The 17,946-nt window shown below is 51.5% G+C and overlaps 1 protein-coding gene across 4 annotated transcripts in view; it reads left to right on the top strand.

Moving 5' to 3' along the window:
• NCKAP5L (NCK associated protein 5 like) overlaps positions 1–6,486 on the top strand; it is a 29,631-nt gene extending 23,145 nt beyond the window's left edge. For 2 of the 4 annotated variants that reach the window (XM_070621225.1, XM_008512621.2), the window contains exons 8-13: positions 310–2,939; positions 3,901–4,063; positions 4,338–4,419; positions 4,721–5,029; positions 5,108–5,250; positions 5,599–6,486. In XM_070621225.1, the coding sequence (XP_070477326.1) occupies positions 310–2,939; positions 3,901–4,063; positions 4,338–4,419; positions 4,721–5,029; positions 5,108–5,250; positions 5,599–5,811 (3,540 nt within the window). In that variant the 3' untranslated portion in view covers positions 5,812–6,486. Of the gene's footprint in view, positions 1–309; positions 2,940–3,900; positions 4,064–4,337; positions 4,420–4,720; positions 5,030–5,107; positions 5,251–5,412 lie in introns of all 4 variants that reach the window. The other 2 variants (XM_070621224.1, XM_008512618.2) reach the window with 1 other exon arrangement.
• Positions 6,487–17,946: the final 11,460 nt, after the last annotated feature.

The raw sequence follows: 17,946 nt of genomic DNA, 5'->3' as shown, positions 1-17,946 counted from the left end.
CTCCCCTGGGGCGAACAAAGATGTCAGGGTTGTAGGTGGCTAGCCCTGCTGACCCTAACAGTAGTAGGAAAGGGGTCAGGGGCTGGGATAACCAGGAAGGGAGGTGGGGTGCTCACCCAACCCCAGCTATGTCAAGAAAAAGAATTGTGGTGACCAGGTCTCAGCAACCCTTGAGGAAGCTGAGCCATCATATCCCAGAAGCTGGCAATTCCTTTTGGGGACACAGACAAAACCAGGCCAGCTCTGTTACACTCAGCCCACATCGTGGGCCTGCACACAGTCTCCTTCTCATGCCATTTCTCCCCCAAGGTATGTTGGGAGCAGCAGCTGCGGCCAGGGGGCCCGGGACCCCCAGCTGCCCCACCCCCAGCGCTGGATGCCCTCTCCCCATTCCTTCGAAAGAAAGCCCAGATCCTGGAGGTGCTGAGAGCCCTGGAAGAGACTGACCCCTTGCTTCTGTGTTCACCTGCCACCCCCTGGCAGCCTCCAGGCGAGGGTCCTGGCTCCCCGGAGCCCATCAATGGCGAGCTGTGTGGCCCTCCCCAGCCTGAACCCTCACCTTGGGCCCCCTACCTGCTACTAGGTCCTGGTAGCCTGGGAGGCCTGCTGCACTGGGAGCGCCTCTTGGGGTATCTGGGGGAAGAAGAGGGTGCTGGGCGGCCCTGGGGCCCTAGCAGGGGCTCTCCCCAGGCCCAGGGCACCAGCTCTGGCCCGCCCTGTGCGCCGGGAAGCAGTTCCTCCTCTTCTTCTGATGAGGCAGGTGACCCCAATGAGGCACCCAGCCCCGACACCCTGCTTGGGGCCCTGGCCCGCAAACAGTTGAACCTGGGCCAGCTCCTTGAGGACACTGAGTCTTACCTACAGGCCTTCTTGGCCGGGGCTGCAGGCCCACTCAACAGGGACCACCCAGGTCCCGGGCAGCCATCCTCCCCAGACCAGGGGCCCCCACAGCTGTCTAAGTCCAAAGGCCTCCCCAAGTCAGCTTGGGGTGGGGGTACCCCAGATGTCCACAGGCCGGGCTTTGGTGCTACCTCAGAGGGCCAGGGGCCCCTCCCCTTCCTCAGCATGTTCATGGGTGCGGGGGATGCCCCCCTGGGTTCACAGCCTGGCCACCCCCACTCCTCATCTCAGGTGAAAAGCAAGCTCCAGATGGGCCCCCCTTCTCCTGGGGAAGCCCAGGGAGCCCTTCTGCCCTCTCCAGCCAGAGGTCTCAAATTTCTAAAGCTGCCTCCAGCCTCGGAGAAGGTCCCCAGCCCAGGAGGCCCCCAGCTCAGCCCCCAGCTCCCCCGGAACTCCCGAATCCCCTGCCGGAACAGTGGCTCAGATGGCAGCCCCTCCCCACTGCTGGCCCGCAGGGGTCTGGGTGGAGGAGAACTGTCCCCGGAGGGGGCGCAGGGCCTGCCCACCAGCCCTTCACCCTGTTCCACAACCCCGGACTCTGCGCAGCTCAGACCTCCCCAGTCAGCCTTGTCTGCCACACTATCCCCAGGACCAGTGGTGTCTCCCTGCTATGAGAACATCCTGGACCTTTCCCGGAGCACCTTTAGGGGGCCTTCCCCAGAGCCACCTCCATCCCCACTGCAGGTACCCACCTACCCCCAGCTAACTCTGGAGGTGCCACGGGCCCCTGAGGTCCTCAGGAGCCCTGGAGTGCCCCCCAGCCCCTGCCTCCCAGAATCTTGCCCCTATGGGAGCACCCAGGAGAAGAGTTTGGATAAGGCAGGCTCAGAATCTCCCCATCCTGGCCGCAGGACCCCAGGCAGCTCATCTAAGAAGCCCAGCCAGGGGGCAGGGCGGCGACCTGGGGATGCTGGCCACACACCTCTTCGGGACAGACTGGCAGCCCTGGGGAAACTGAAGACTGGCCCCGAGGGGCCCCAGATCCCAGAGAAGAATGGGGTGCCAGCCAGGCCTGGCACCGAGAAGGCCCGGGGAGCAGGGAGGTCAGGGGAGAGCACTGGAGACATGGTGCCCTCTGCCCCTAGGCCCCCTGAGCAGCCAGAAGGCAAGGGGGCCCTGCGGGGGGCAGTGGCCTTAGGCACAAGCAGCCTGAAGCAGCAGGAACCAGGGCTTCTGGGGGATTCTGGGGCCCGAGTCTACTCCTCCCATTCCATGGGGGCCCGGGTCGACCTGGAGCCTGTCTCACCAAGGAGCTGCCTCACCAAAGTGGAGCTGGCCAAGAGCCGGCTGGCAGGGGCCCTGTGCCCCCAGGTACCCCGCACCCCTGCCAAAGTGCCCACCTCAGCCCCCAGCCTCGGCAAGCCCAATAAGAGCCCCCATGGCAGCCCTACAAAGCTACCTTCCAAGTCACCCACCAAGGTGACACCCCGACCTGTGGCCCCACCTGGCACCAAGGAGCCCCCCAAGCCTGACAAGGGGAAGGGCCCACCTTGGGCAGACTGTGGTGGTACCACAGGCCAGTCCACGCCCCCAGTGCCTGGCACTGCTGACCCAAGCCAAGGCCCTGAGGGGCGGGCCCCACACTCGGCCATCGAGGAGAAGGTGATGAAGGGCATTGAGGAGAATGTGCTGCGGCTCCAGGGCCAGGAGCGGGCACCAGGCGCCGAGGCCAAGCACCGCAACACCAGCAGCATCGCCAGCTGGTTCGGCCTTAAGAAGAGCAAGCTGCCAGCGCTGAACCGGCGCACGGAGGCCACCAAGGGCAAGGAAGGAGCCAGTGGGGGCTCCCCACTCCGGAAGGAGGTCAAGATGGAAGCCCGGAAGCTGGAGGCTGAGAGCCTGAACATCTCCAAGCTAATGGCTAAGGCGGAAGACTTGCGCCGGGCACTAGAGGAAGAGAAGGCCTACCTGAGCGGCAGGGCCCGGCCACGGCCCGGGGGACCAGCACCAGGGTCCAGTGCAGCGCTGGGACAGGTGCAGGGCCAGCTAGCTGGCATGTACCAGGGTGCAGACACCTTCATGCAACAGCTGCTCAACAGGTGAGGGTCTGGGACCAATCAGCAGGTGCTCCGTGGCTGAGGGCACTTTTCCTTTCACGGGCACACCTGGGGCTGAGGCTGGGGCTGGGCCTACCTTTCCTGGGAGCTTGGGCTTCACAGAGGTCAAAAGGAGTAGGAGGTCAAGTAAAATGTTACCAAAGCATCTAGGGGTTAGTGGCCTGGCCTGGAGGAAAGATTGGGGGCTTGAACCAGAGACAGGGGCTTTGTGGCTGGCTCCCCTCCTTTCTGGATGTCTGATGTCAGACTTGCTGAGACCTGGTTCCTCGTTTGAGAAGAGTTAACAGTCCACATTTTCCTGGATCCTCTCCAGTGTCAGGTGAGGCAGCCTGTCTAGGTGCCTGCACTCAGTAGTTAGGGGAATGCCGTTCCTAACCATTGGCTGGTGAAGGTCTTCCTCTGGGGTTTTTATCCTATACGACAAGGATGGTCCCCTTGCTGTCTTGCTCTTTGGTACCTGCCACAGACTCAGCAGTGGGAGCTGTGGTTTAGAGACGGGGCCATCCCATCTTGGGGTTGCTCTGTCTGGGCCAGATGAGGCAGAATGCAGGGGTTGAGCCCCAGGTAGGGTATGGCTTGGATAGCAAGTCTGTTCAAGTTCAGCTGGGGCTGGCAGGGTGTGTCCCACGTGTGCCAGGATGTCACCGGCTCTGCCATCTACCTGCAAAGACTGTTGAAAGATTCCTTGGCTCGACTGTGGACTGCTTTGAGGGAGTTCTTCCGTCTCCCCTGCCCCTGCTGTTCCTTGGGGTTTTCCCTAGGGTCTCTGCCTGTTCCCAGTGTCTGGAGGGGTTGATGGGGGCAACCACCAGGGATATGTCGACTTCCCCGGGGGCGGGGGGCCGTGGGTGCTCACTCGGCCCAGCACCATTGGAGGGAGTGAGGCCGAAATGTCTGGGTGGACCCAGGCCTCCCTCACCTGCGTCTCCACCCCTGCCCCTAGGGTGGATGGCAAGGAGTTACCACCTAAGAGCTGGCGGGAGCCCAAACCCGAGTATGGCGATTTCCAGCCAGTGTCCTCTGACCCCAAGAACCCCTGGCCAGCCTGCGGGCCCCGAAATGGCCTGGTGGGCCCTCTTCAGGGCTGTGGAAAACCTCCTGGGAAGGTAGGTTCTTGGGACAGGGGCTGGGTAGAGGGCCTGGCTCTGTGGTCCTGCCAGGTCTCTTGCCCCCTGGAGGGCTCCCGTTCCCTGGGTCCTAGAAGCAGCTTGATGCACTCCTAGTCTCTGAGGGAGACTGGGGAGGGGAGATGGCCTCCTGAGGGCTGGCAGGCTGCGGGCACTCTCGGACCCGTACTCCAGGCAGAGCTATTGGCAGAGCTTGCGGAGGGGTTTGGGCCGGGGGAGAAATGAGCTCTGAGGTCTCCTGTACCGCACACAGCCGAGCAACGAGCCAGGGAGGCGGGAAGAGATGCCCTCGGAGGACAGCCTGGCTGAGCCAGTGCCCACCTCACACTTCACAGGTCAGCAGGGTCAGGGGCCAAGGATGGGACCTGCCCCTCACCCCCTGCCCACTTCACTCCTTCCTCTCACTGCAGCAGGTGCCAGGCCCTGAGTGTCATCTTGGTGCCAAACACCAGTTGGGCACTGGGGCTGCACAGGAATAAATCCCTCCCTGCTCTCAGGGGTACCTGCCTTGCCCCCTCCCAAGCCTAGGGGAGGCGGGGAAGGGCAGGGATGACAGCCTCTTGGGCCAGGAAGCTGGAAGAAGGCAGCCTGCACCACATGCAGCATCACATCACTCACTTACCCTCCCCTCGCCAGCCTGTGGCTCCTTGACTCGAACCCTGGACAGTGGCATTGGGACCTTCCCGCCCCCAGACCATGGCAGCAGTGGGATCCCCAGCAAGAATCTTCCCAAGACCAAGCCACCACGGCTGGAGCCCCCACCTGGGGTGCCCCCAGCTCGACCCCCACCCCTTACCAAAGTCCCCCGCCGTGCCCACACGCTGGAGCGTGAGGTGCCGGGCATAGAGGAGCTGCTGGTGAGCGGGCGGCACCCCAGCATGCCAGCCTTCCCTGCACTGCTCACTGCTGCTCCGGGCCACCGGGGCCATCAGACCTGTCCTGACGGTGAGTGTCCTGGCAGGGGGGTGGGCCATCCCTGGAGCACCACCTACCACCACCCACCTTCCCCTTGTCCCTGGACAGATCCCTGTGAAGACCCAGGCCCTCCCCCTCCTGTCCAGCTGGCCAAGAACTGGACCTTCCCCAACGCGAGGGCAGCCGGCAGCTCCACTGACCCTTTCCTGTGCCCACCCCGACAGTTGGAGGGGCTTCCCAGGACCCCTATGGTGAGCATGGCTGAAGGGGAAAGGGATCAGGACTGAAGGGCAGGTGGGAATGACATGGGGAGACCAGTTTCTGCAGTGAGATACAGCCTGTCTGGGAGGGCTGAGGGGACAGCTCCTGGACCACCCACCCACCTGCCCTTCTCACACTGCTCTTGGGGAAAGGGTTGCTGTCCGCTCCCAGAACCTTGGTGGGACTGTGCTCAGTCGTGCCTCCAGCCTGCCTCCTCTGAAGTGCATCCTGCCTCGGTGGCCCATCTGCAGTGCCCCCCAAGGTGGGCAGAGCCCAGTGCCTCAGGCTGGGCCAGGAGGCGAGAGGAGCTTCCTCTCCAGCGGCCCCTCCTTTCCCAGGCCCTGCCCGTGGACCGCAAGCGGAGCCTGGAGCCCAGCCGCCCGGCCCCTACGCCCCAGGGCCCAGCATTTGGGGGTAGCCGCACCCCCAGCACATCGGACATGGGCGAGGAAGGGAGAGTGGCCAGTGGGGGCCCCCCAGGACTTGAGACCTCGGAGTCTCTCAGCGACTCACTCTACGACTCACTCTCCTCCTGTGGGAGTCAGGGCTGAAGGGCTGCGCCACACCGTGGCCCCTCTCTGGAGTTGGAGACCACAGACTGGACCAGTTCTCCTCATGCTGGGGCCAGCAAGGCCCTTTCCTGAAGGGACCAAGCAGGCAGATGGACAGGAATGTGAAGGGGGTCCCTGGCACACCCCACTGCTGCTGTTGAGGAGATGACTGCCCTCAGCTCAGGGAGAGACCCCACCCTTGGTCCCTTCTCTCACCTGGAGTAAGGCTATTCCTCTGAGGGACTGGGGGTTCAAGGCCGCTGTGTACCAGCCCCCAGCTCCCACTTCAGGCTGAGCCATCTCGTGGTGCTGGGCTTCCTGCCCGCCAGCCGTGCCATCTCTGCCCAACCTGGCTGCCTCCTGCCCCAGTGCCCCCGTGGGGCCAGCCCAGAGGCCCTGTGCTGGTGGAGTTTGGGGGCAAGGGGTCCAGTTGCCTTCTCTCTCTGTCTGCCCTGGTCCTCCCTGCTGTCTGGATGGTGCTGCCCTTCCCTGCCCCGTGTCTTTGGGGTCCATTTGTCTGTCTTTTTGTTGTTGTTTTTATATTAAAGCATCTGGCCCAGTTCCCATCCCCCATCCCGCACTGCGGTTAATTTATCTGTTGTTAAAAATGCGGCTGCTCTGCTTCCAGCCTCTGCTTCTGCCGTATCCCTAATAAAACATGGAGGCCCCTCCCTGCCCCTGACTCAGCTTGTTCTGTGGGAGGACTCAGGAACGGATAGTTGGGTGGAGATTGCATGGGCACCAGGGGGAGGGACCCCGGGGACCTAGACTATGCCCCAGTGCCCTTGTGAGGCAGCCCCTCCCCGACTAGGGGAGCTGCAGAAGGTAACAAGGTGTTGGGGAAGTGGGGCCTGCTAAGGCCTGGAATGGTACCTGGGGCTGGGAGATTCCCCTTGGGTGGGGCAGAAGCCTGGGCTGCCCTGTGGGCATGTACTTCAAACTCCCGTACGTACCAGGTACAGGGGACATGCAAACTGAGCTTCAGGGTTAGAGGGGAGACAGTTAGGTGTCTGTAGCCTCCTGTTTGCAATGAAGTTAAGCACAACTGGGTCTCAAACTGTTGCCACCTTCTTATCTCTCCTCAGACTTTGGGCTTTCCCCAGATCTTGCCTGTGTTTATACCTCGGATTTCAACCACAAGTTCCCCTAGCTCTGAAATTCTTATGTTAAGAAGGCGAGGCAGGAATAATGCTGTGCAGAAGGGTCTAGGCTTCCAGGAGTTATTTTGGACTCCACATGGCACAAGAAAGCCATGGGGTGGTTGTGATGCCCCCAGCCCTTGAGTTTCCTGTGGGTTGTGGAGCTGAGCAACGACCTGAAGTGAACCAGGTGGCAGCCAGCCCATCTCACATTGGCCAGCCACATTGGGTCTAGGAAGGCATCCTTTCTGCCCAGGTTGCAAGATGTGGGGTGACTTGTCCAGAGCACCCACCTGATGTAACTTACACTTGCCACCTCCTCATGACGCAGTCTGGAGGCTCCTTGGACAGCGTGCATGCTCGGCACGCTGCATGCATAGTCCCAGCCTATGGAGAGGTCATCGTGGGGGTGGAAGTCCTGTAGTGGCTACACACATGGTTTGTATTGGTACCACAGGCTTGCCAAGCTGAGGTCAGGGAGTAGTGCTGGGCCCATTCACAACTCAGTTATACTGCTGGATGCCACCCTGTGCTCTGACAAGCCCAAGGAAGGTTGTGGGTGGGGAAGGTGCCAGTGTCTCCCTTTATATTAGCTTCTTCCAGGAGTGTCTCTCCAGCCCCTGAATGCTCCAGAGAGCTGTGAAGGAACTCCCCCCCCATTAAAATAAACACCATCATGCTGCCAGACTCCTGATCCCTAACCCCCACGATAGCCCTGCTGGAGAAAGCACTGTCCTCATTTCACAGATGAAGACATGGAGGCTCAGAAACATTTGATCGTTTTCCAAGGCTGAGAAGTGATGGAGCCTGGCCCAAGGGGGTCCTTTTTGGATGTGTAGCTTTGCTTTCTTCTGCCAGTTCTTTCGTCTCTTCCTCCCCCTTTGGCCTGTGGATCACTTCTGATGGGCACGGCTTGAGAGCACGAGGCTGGAAGTCAAGAGTCTTAGCCACTGAGTCTGCTTTTGTGGGGAAAGTTGCATCCCTTCTCTAGCCTTGGTTTTCCTCACCTATGGAAGATTAGGAGGTTGGGCCAGACCAGCTTTCTCCTTAGCTCTGCACTTCTTACCCATCCCCCAGTCTGGCCTCTTTCTCTCCTGCTTCCCTCGGTTGATATCATCATTGAAGAAACTAACAAGACTTAAAGAAGGGTCAAATCAGATGTCTTCGTTTTTAATGTCAGGATCTCATTTTCTTGCTTCCATCTTCTACTTCCAGGTTCCTCTCCCACTGACCCTTCTGCTTTTATGGGCTTAAGGATGATATTACTAAGCTGCAAATCTCTGCCTCATGCCAGGCAGGCTCAGAAAAGTCTGCATCTTTCTCCTGACTTTTTATTTCTTGGTTTTTCAAGCCCTTTTCTCTGTTTGAACCTGATGTATTACCTCATTTCCTTGTTATAACAGAATAGTTTGCGTGCAGGATATTTATTCTGTTTCCTCTCCGGGAAGGAGCTTGGCATGGTAGGTTTGACTCTGGACTCCACCTCCTACAAGCTGAGACCAAAGAATCCATCCATTTTACTGTTACCAGGATCTGATCAGTCTGCTGCCAGGTTCTGTTCTGCAGTGTTTGCAAATGCAAGGTGTCACCTTGGCCCCTGGGGCAGTGTGGGCTGACTGGGGAAATGTCTCTGTGTTAGTCACCAGAGCAGGGTAGCATCAGCCACACCTGGTGCCTGGAGCCAGCCCTTCCCTACTGACTGTTCCAAGGTGGGCCGCAGTCCTTCCTCAATGCTGCAGCGTGCTACTAAGGGGTGCTGGGCCCAGATAAGCCCATATAACTGTGTTTGCCCCCCACACGGATTGAATATTCCATCTGAAGTAATTCTGTGGATGGGGACACACAGGTGAGTTAAAGACACTCCTGGGAAACCTATTTCTCCTTGCACTTCAAGGAAGGGTTTGGCCCAAAGACCACCCGATCCTCACTATGGCAGAATACTTCGTATCTCAGTTTGCAACATCTGCTTGCAGGAGTAAGGTAACCTCACTGTTTTCTTCATGAACAATGTGTGAATTCTTGCCTTACCATTGTGTATGACCCCTTTTGCTGAATTTCCCAAAGAAAGGAAACCAAAACTGCCAGACCTCTTTTATTCCCTCCAGCTGGCATCGAGACATCAGCAAAAGACTATGAAAAGTTTTCAGGTCCCACCTCACTTGGGCACCCTGCCTTTTGCAGGAAATGTACCAAAATGTTAACAGGTTTTCTCTGGATTGCCGGTGATTTTAATTTTCTTCTTTACCCTTTTCTAGATTTTCTACAAATAGCATATTTTCTTTTCCTTATCAAAAAAAAGTTTTAAAAAAGAAATAATCATACTCTGCAGCAGACTCTAGATATATACCTCCATTCTGTAATCGTGTATCAGTTATTTCAAGGATCTAAATGAATATTTTTAAAAGATAGCCGAATTTGGGAAATAACGTTTTTAAAACCTTTTTTGCAGTTATTAAAGACATACAAAATTACAAAAGTGCATGTTAATAGTTTTTTTTTTTTTTAAGTAATTGAGATTGAGGAGAATGCTATACAAGGGAGAAGAGTCTCTTTCATAGTCCGACTCCCAGTCTCATTCCCCAGATATAACCCAAGTTGATTGGTAACCTTTCAAATCATTTTTTAAATGCACACACACACAGGATGTTTATGTTGACCTGTTATTAGACAATGAGATGATTCTATAGATAGTGATTTGCTGCTGCTTCTAGCGCTTAATAATATATCTTGGAGATCTTTCTGAAGCCCGTAAGTCTCCATCATCATACACAGTCTTCCACTGTATGGATGTGCCACGTTTCTTTGTTTTGCCATGACAAACAATGTGGCAGAACACTGCATATATGTCTTTGGCCGCTTGTGTATTTCCATAAGATAAATACCTATAAATGGAATTCCTGGGTCATAGAGCATGATTAATTTAAATTTTTATAGATATCAACAAATTACACTTCACCAACAATGTATAAATGGGACTATCTTCCACATCACTGAGTATTATCAAACTTTTTATTCCCGGCCAACTTGGTAGGAGTAAGTGATCTGCAGTCTTGTAGCCCAATGTAGGGACTTTGGCTTTTATTCAGAGTGAAATGGGGAGCCCCTAGAGCGGGATAAGAATAAACCGTAGAGGGCAAGCATGGAAACAGACCTATAGTGGACCTCTTGGGTAAGTGCAGTGAGAAATGGTGGTGACCTGTTGCAGGGTGGAGGCACATAGACAACAAGATTTGCTCATGTAAGTGACGTGAGGGAAGAAGAGCCACAGATAACTCCAAGGTTTTTGGAGCAACTGGTAGGAAGAAGTTAGCGTTAAGTGATATGGGGAAGACTGTGGATAGAGCAGACTTGGGGGAGGAAAGATCAGGAATTAACTGTTGGACATGTTAAATTTGAGATGTCTGTTGGACAGCATCCAGTGGAAAATGTGGAGTAAGCAGTTGATTATAGAAGTTGAGAGTTTAGAAGAGAGGCCCAGGCTGGAGATATAAATTAATAAGTCATCAACATATGGATGTTATTTAAAGCCAGGGGACTGGATGAGATCACCAAGGGAGTACAAAAGAGAAGGTCTGAGTCCTAAATTCTGGGATAGTCCGTTTCTTTCAAGGTCAGAGGAAATGAGGAAGAAAGCACAAGAGACTGAAAATATGGTACCAAGAGAATGTGGGGTCCTGGAATATGAGTGAAGAAAATGTTTCAAGAAAGATGAATCAGTATCAAATTATGCTGACGTGTCTGGCAAGAGGATTGAAAATTGTCTTTTGGATTTAGCGACATGGAGGTCATTGGTGACCTTAGCAAGAGCATTGATGGAAATGAAAGCTGTTTGGCGTGGTTCAAGGGAAAATGAGAAAGGAAGAATTGGAGCATAGACAACTCTTCTAAGGAGTAAGGGAGAAGACAGCAGGAGAGGGAACCAGGGTCAAGAAATGAGATTTTTATTATTTTTTGTCTTATTTTTGAAACTACCTCAAAGTTACATAAATGCTTTAAATACAGTAAAAAGAACTTTTTTTCTCCTAAACTATTTGAAAGTAAGTTGCCAACTTGATGCTGCATCACCCCAATACTTCAGTGTATATTTCCTACAAACAAAGGCATTCTCTTATACATCCCCAAGAACATCATCAAAATCAGGAATTAATATGTAACTACAACCTAATCCTCAGACCGCATTCGAGTTTCACCAATTGTCCAAATAATGTCCTTTATAGCCAGTTCAAAATCACACATTGCATTTAGTTATCATGTTTCTTTAGTCTCCTTCAACCTGGAACAATTCTTCAATCTGTCTTTGACTTTCATGACCTTGACACTGCCGAACACTACAGGCCATGATTTTGATTTGTCTCATTACTAAGGATGTTCACTTTCATTACTGGATTAAGTTGGTGTTTGCTAGGCTTCTCCATTATACATTTACTATTTTTCCCTTTATAATTACTAAGAACATGGTGGGGAGGTACTGTGAAACTATCTAAATATTTCATTTTCATCAAACCTTCTATTCATTTATTCATATCAGTATGGACTCATAGTTTCCTATTTTATTTAATGATTTATAATCTATTACTATCATTATTTACTTTGATGCTCAAATCGTCCATGATTTGGCCAGTAGGTGCCCCTTCGAGCTGGCTTCTGTCTTTTTGACAAATCCCCATCATTCTCTGAGGACGTACTTACTTTCTGGCGTAACATGCTGAAGAATCATCTTGGACTTTCCCCAACACAGCCCTGGAATCAGCCATTTTTCCAAAGGGCCCTGGCTTCTTTTAGTGGGGCATGGTATTTAGAAACCAAGACCTGGGGTCTGCATAAGCTTATTGCTGTTGGGGAGTTGCTGCTTCCAGGCTCTAAGAGAGGATTTCTTTCTTTCTTTCTTTCTTTTTTTTTTTTTGAGGAAGATTAGCCCTGAGCTAACATCCGTGCCCATCTTCCTCTACTTTATATATGGGACGCATACCACAGCATGGCTTGCCAAGCGGTACCACATCCACACCAGGGATCTGAACCGGTGAACCTCGGGCCACCGAAGTAGAATGTGCGCACTTAACTGCTGCACCACCAGGCCAGCCCCTAAGAGAAGGTTTCTTAAAGACAGAAGAAATTAAAGCATTTCTTATGGGAATGATAAAACAGAGAAAATGTGCTAATGCAGGAGAGAGAAGAGGGACTTGTTGGGCTCTAGTGCACAAGTGGCCTTAAGTAGCATCCATAAGTCCAGGAAGGAGGAAGGCATGAGACCGGAAGTTTGGTGTCTGTGGCTGTATCTACTTATAGAAGTATTCTTCTGATTGCTTTTATTTTCTCAAGGAAATAATCAAGGTCATCAGCTAAAAGGAAGGATGGGAGAAAGAGGTGTTGGAGTTTTGAGAAGAGAGGAGATGGTACCGGTAATCATCTAGGAGCTCAAAAGAGTGAATAGACCAGAGCATGTAGTAGTAGGATTACCAAACAGCATGAAGGGCCCACTTGGGGTGAGTAGGAATTAATCTGAAGTGAGACTTATTAACATGAATGTGTTGGGGGGTTTCTCCTGCCTTGTTAGGTACCGAATAGAGAGCAAGTTGGATTAGCCAGGGCTGCCAATTTCCCAAATGAGTGCAACAAAGGCGGGGGGGGGGGGGGGGGGGGGGGGCGGCAAGGGAATTGAAGATACATACAAGGGAGTGATTCTATTAATTGGCTGTGACCTTTACCCTAGATAATGAGGGAAGAGAGAACAATGAAGGAGGTAGGATCAATAGATTGTCCTGATGGGATCAAAGGAATTTTAGAGACAGAGTACTAACGGGAAAGAGTTGGAAAGCTGTTGAGAAGAAATGAGGTGATCAGAGGATGGGATGCATGAAATTGAGATTATGGGAGGTGTTATGGGTTGGACTGTGTCCCTCTCCCCACAAAAAATGATGTTGAAGTCCTAACCCCCAGTACCTCAGAATGTGACCTTATTTGGAAATAGGGTCTTTACAGAGGTAATCAAGTTAAGATGAGGTCATTTGGGTGGGCCCTAATCCAATATGACCGGTGTCCTTATAAAAAGGGGAAAACTGGACCTAAGGACAGACATGCACAGAGGGAGAACACCACGTGACAATGAAGGCAGATACTGGGTGATGCATCTACAAGCTAAGGAATACCAATGATCCGGCAAACCACCAGAAGTTAGGGGAGAGGCCTGGAACATATTCTCCTCCACAGCCCTCAGAAGGAACGAGCCCACTGACACCTTGATCTTAGACTTTTAGCCTCTATAACTGTAAGACAATAAACTTCTATTGTTTAAGCCACCCAGTCTGTGGTATTTTGTTATGGCAGCCCTGGGACACTAATACAGAGGGGTTGCAATTATTGGTAATGACAAGGACCAGGGAATGATGTTGGGAGTGAGTGACTCAGATAAGGCAGTAGACAAGGACATTGGAGGAGAAGAGATCATGGAACTGAGAGGCCAGGGTATTGAGAGAATTATCTATGTGGATATTGAAATCTCTAAGAATTAGGACAGAATTAGAGAGAGTGACAATCAGGACAATCAGAGGGAGTGATAGTGAGGCAAGAGCCCAAATCTTCAAGAAACGAGAGGAAGTAATCCAGGGATTGGCAGATGAGTGGAAAAGGGAGGCATACTGGGTAGGATAGTCCCTCGACATGAGATTCAAAGCTGAAGGATTTTAGGGAAGAAGAATGGTCTGAAAGCAGCACTGAAGAGCAAGGAGGGCACCCACACACCTTCTGGCCTGGTCACACATGGGCTGAGGGAGAGAAAGCAGCGCCCAGTTAAGAGGGCTGCAGGGAGAGCAGCGTCCTCAGGGAGAGCCAGGAGGGCAGAGGAAACATTCAAAGAGGCTATATCCATAGGGAGTTTGCTGATGAAGGACCTGAGCTCCAGAGGGCCTAGTAGAAGGGTTTCAGGAGACTGGAACAGAGTTGGGGATGTGCAGGGCCATGAGGATCAGAGTGTGGAAGATGAGGGGTCATCACACACTGATAGGAGCAGCTACAAAATATGGTGGCCATGTTTATCAATTTACCCTAGAGGGACTCTTTTCACTGTATCCTTTTGTACCTTTTGAATTTCATGCTATGTGGATGAGGATAGCGGTGAAGATGTAGAATGGTCACTGCAGATAGAGGAGACCAGGCTAAGGACAAAGCAAGGATTTTCAAAGAAGGCTCGAGCCCAGTGGAGGCTGAAGAGCAGGAATGTCCAGTGGCACCAATCGGTAGGAAAGTGGGATTTTTGTGGTTGCTGTTTCTTCTCTTAGCAGGGTGCAGAGGCCTGGTTCTAGGACTAAAGAAGGAAGATCATAGGATTAGTGCAAGGATGGGCTTTGCTGATGAGAGAGTTGAGGTGGCTGGTGAGGTCACCCATCATAGACTCCAGCTTAAGCAATAATAATATTATATAAGAGCAAATACATGTATGGCATTTACAGTGTGCCAAGCACTATTCTAGGTGCTTATACATATGACCTCAGTTAATCCCCGCCACAATCTTTTTAGGTAGGTATTATTGTCATCCTCATTTTAACATGAGAGGGTGAGGCTCAGAGAGCTTAAGTAAGTTGCCCAAGGTCAAAGCCTATCTGTGGAAGAGGGGTGAAGATCAAGAAACCGGGAGCTGGGTGGTGGAGGGTCATCCACAGGAACACTGACATATCCCAGAGTGACATAGACATGGAGAGAGGGGACGATTGGAGACAGGCCTCTGATAAATGCAGAGAATGGTTTCTGCAGGAGAGTGAGTAGGCAGAGCCAAGTCTGGGCAGAGGGCAGCCGGGGCCTAAGGCAGCAGAAGCCACCAGGAAATCGGGTTTCTGTTGTTGACTTATGTGGAAGCCGACAGGATAGCCCTGGGGGCCTTCTCTGAGGCAGGAGCACTCCAAGGAGTTATTTAAAAATCACAAATTTAAGTTTGCCACGTATGTTCTTTGTTTTCGATTCTTTAAACTTAAAAAAAAAATAATTTCCTACGGAACAGTTGGAAAATATATTGCCACCAGGTGGTGCAATGGCGACAGCGCCCATCTGAGAGGTTTGCAGGCCTGAACTGCCACCTTGTGGTGAGGAGAGGAAATACAGGATGCCCTCCCTTCTCCGTTTGTGACCAACGCACCAATCCAGATCACCATCTCCCCACACCCACTGCATGCGTTGCACAGACTACAGAGAGTATGAATATGTGGACTTGGATGGACATAAACTCTTCCCTGTCCACATCTGTTTCCTCTGGAAGCAACCCTGCCAGTCCGACCCCCAGCTCGGCATCATGGTGGGCGCTTTTCCTATAGCCAGTCCTAAGGTAGGCAGTGTTGGCGAGGGAGCAGGAAGGACTCTTTGCCTCTCTCTTCTGAAGTCAGGACAGTCTGATGGGGACCTTCCTCCCCTCGCCGTGCCTCCCCTTTTATTCTTTCATTTCCTCATCCACCCACACTGTTGTTTATACAACAAACATTCATGGGGTGCCTCATAGGTGTGAAGCACTGAGTTAGACACCAGGGACCCAGGGATGGACGAGGCAGGTCCCAGGCCTCTGGACTCAGAGTTCTAGTGAGTGATGTCAGTCACTTGGTGATCATAGGAGAAAGTGGGTAGTGCTACGACTGGAGGGTGCCCAGGTGCTGTGGAAGCCCCAGAAGGGGCTCTAATCCAGTCTTGGGGGCTCAGAAAAGGCTTCCTAGATGAGGTGATATCAAAACCAAGACCTTTGTGTGTGTGTGGAGGGGGGGGGGGTTAAGAATGAGTCAGGCAAAGATGGTGGGGTGAAAGTTCTAGGCAGAAAAATTAAAATGCCTAGGCCAACAGTGAGAGATCACATGGAACATTCTAGCATAAAGATGAGTTTATTATGGCTGGAGGACTGAAAGATGAGAAGACAGAGGCAAGCAGGAGACTTGGATGTATGACGAGAAGCTTGGACTTTATCCTAACAGCAAAAATGAGCCATTGAAAAGTTCAGTGTTTGCCATCAGAAAGATCCAAGTAGAAATAGTGTGCAGAGTGGACTGGAGAGACCCAAGGCTAGGGGGTAAGAGGCCAGTGAGGAGGTTGGAGCAATAATCCAGGCAAGATTCAGTAGGGACTGAACCCAGGCAGCAGTGGTTGGGTTGGAGAGCAGTGGAGGATTAAAAAGGTTTCCATATGCTCCTTAAATGATGGGGTTCCTGGGGTTCGCTTGGGCTCACTCATTCTTCATAAAATAATGATTTTGAGGTCCATTTAAGGTGTAGTATGTATCTATGGCTTATTCCTTTTTATTACATAGTAGTATTCCATTGTATGGATGTACCACAGTTAGTTCATCCATTCATCTGTTGAAGGATATTGGGATTGTTCCCAGATTGGGGCTATTACAAATAAAACTTATCTGAACATTCGTTTACAGACTTTTTTGTGAATACAAATTTTTATTTCTCTAGGTTAAATAGCCAGTAGTGCAACTACTGGGTTTTATGGTTAATATATGTTTAATTTTATAAGAAACTGCCAAATTGTTTTCCAGAGGTTGTCCCATTTTACCTTACCATTGGCAACGCATAAGGGACCCAGTTGCTCCACATTCTCTCCAGTACTTGGTATTATCACTATTTTTTTTTTTTCAATTTTAGCCATTCTAAGAGGTGTATAGTGGTATTTCATTGTGGCTGTAATTTGCATTTGCTTAATATCTACCGATGTTCCACATCTTTTCATGAGTTTATTTGCCATTTGTGTATGTTCTTTGTTGAAGTGTCTGTTCAAGGAGGCAACTCACTTTTATGGTTTTAAAATGCCAAATCATCCACATCTCTATCCCTAACTTCTCGAGGTTCTTTTTTTTTTTTTAAGATTTTATTTTTCCTTTTTCTCCCCAAAGCCCCCTGATACATAGCTGTATATTTTTAGTTGTGGGTCCTTCTAGTTGTGGCATGTGGGATGCCGCCTCAGCATGGCCTGACCAGTGGTGCCATGTCTGCACCCAGGATCCAAACTGGTGAAACCCTCGGCCGCTGCAACAGAGCGCACGAACCCAACCACCCAGCCACAGGGCTGGCCCCATCTTGAGTTTCTGATTTATGTCCAAATGCCTCTTGGTGTCTGCATGGATTGCCCCCATGGGTGAAATCTCAACATGTCCAAAGCCAAAGCCACTGTCCCACTCCCAGTCCTGGGCCTCCCCAGGGAGATAACTAAAACTAACATGTTTTACTATGTCCTAAACACTGTTCTAAGTGCTTTACCTATTTTAACTAACTTAATCCTATCGGGTAAGTACTGTTATTACCTCCCTTTTACACATGAGAAAAGGAGGCAGAGAAAAGTTGAGTAACTCGCCCAAGGTACACAGCTGGCAAGTGGCTGGTAGGACCATCCAGATCCCAGAGAGTCACCCTGGAGTCTCCTGTCTTTCTCACCTCCTCACGTCTATTCAATCACTAAGGCCTGGACATTTTACCTCCTGAATGTTTTACTCCATTGTCTTTCCTCCTATCTTTGTAACTACTGCTGTATCTCAGCCATCTCTTTTCTGGACCATTGTAAGTACCTTTTCTTTACTTTCTATTATAGAAAATTTCAACCATACAAAATAAGTAGAGAGAATAGTACAATGAATATGTCCATTGCCTAGCTACAACCAATATAAACTCATGACCACTCACTTCATCTATACCCTCCATCCCCGCTGCCCCCAACTGCATTATTTTGAAGCAAATCTCAGACAGCATATTATGCATCCATCAGTATTTCAGCATGCATCTCTAAAAGATAATTTTTACAGAACATAATCACAATAACATTATTAGCACTATGCATTAGCAATATTTCTTTAAATCATCAACTATCTAGTCAGGATTCCTATTAGTCATCTATTGCTGTGTAACTTAGTGGTTTAAAACAACAATAAACATTTATTGTCACTCACAGTGTCTGTGGGTCAGGAATTGGGGGGCAGATTCGCTGGGCGGTTCTGGCTCCTCGTCTCCTGACATTGCAGTCGCCTGACAGC

The sequence above is a fragment of the Equus przewalskii genome, chromosome 5, assembly GCF_037783145.1.
Source record: "Equus przewalskii isolate Varuska chromosome 5, EquPr2, whole genome shotgun sequence".
NCBI lineage: Eukaryota > Metazoa > Chordata > Mammalia > Perissodactyla > Equidae > Equus > Equus przewalskii.
Note: the sequence above shows the minus strand (reverse complement) of the source record. Positions and strands in the feature narration are given on the sequence as shown.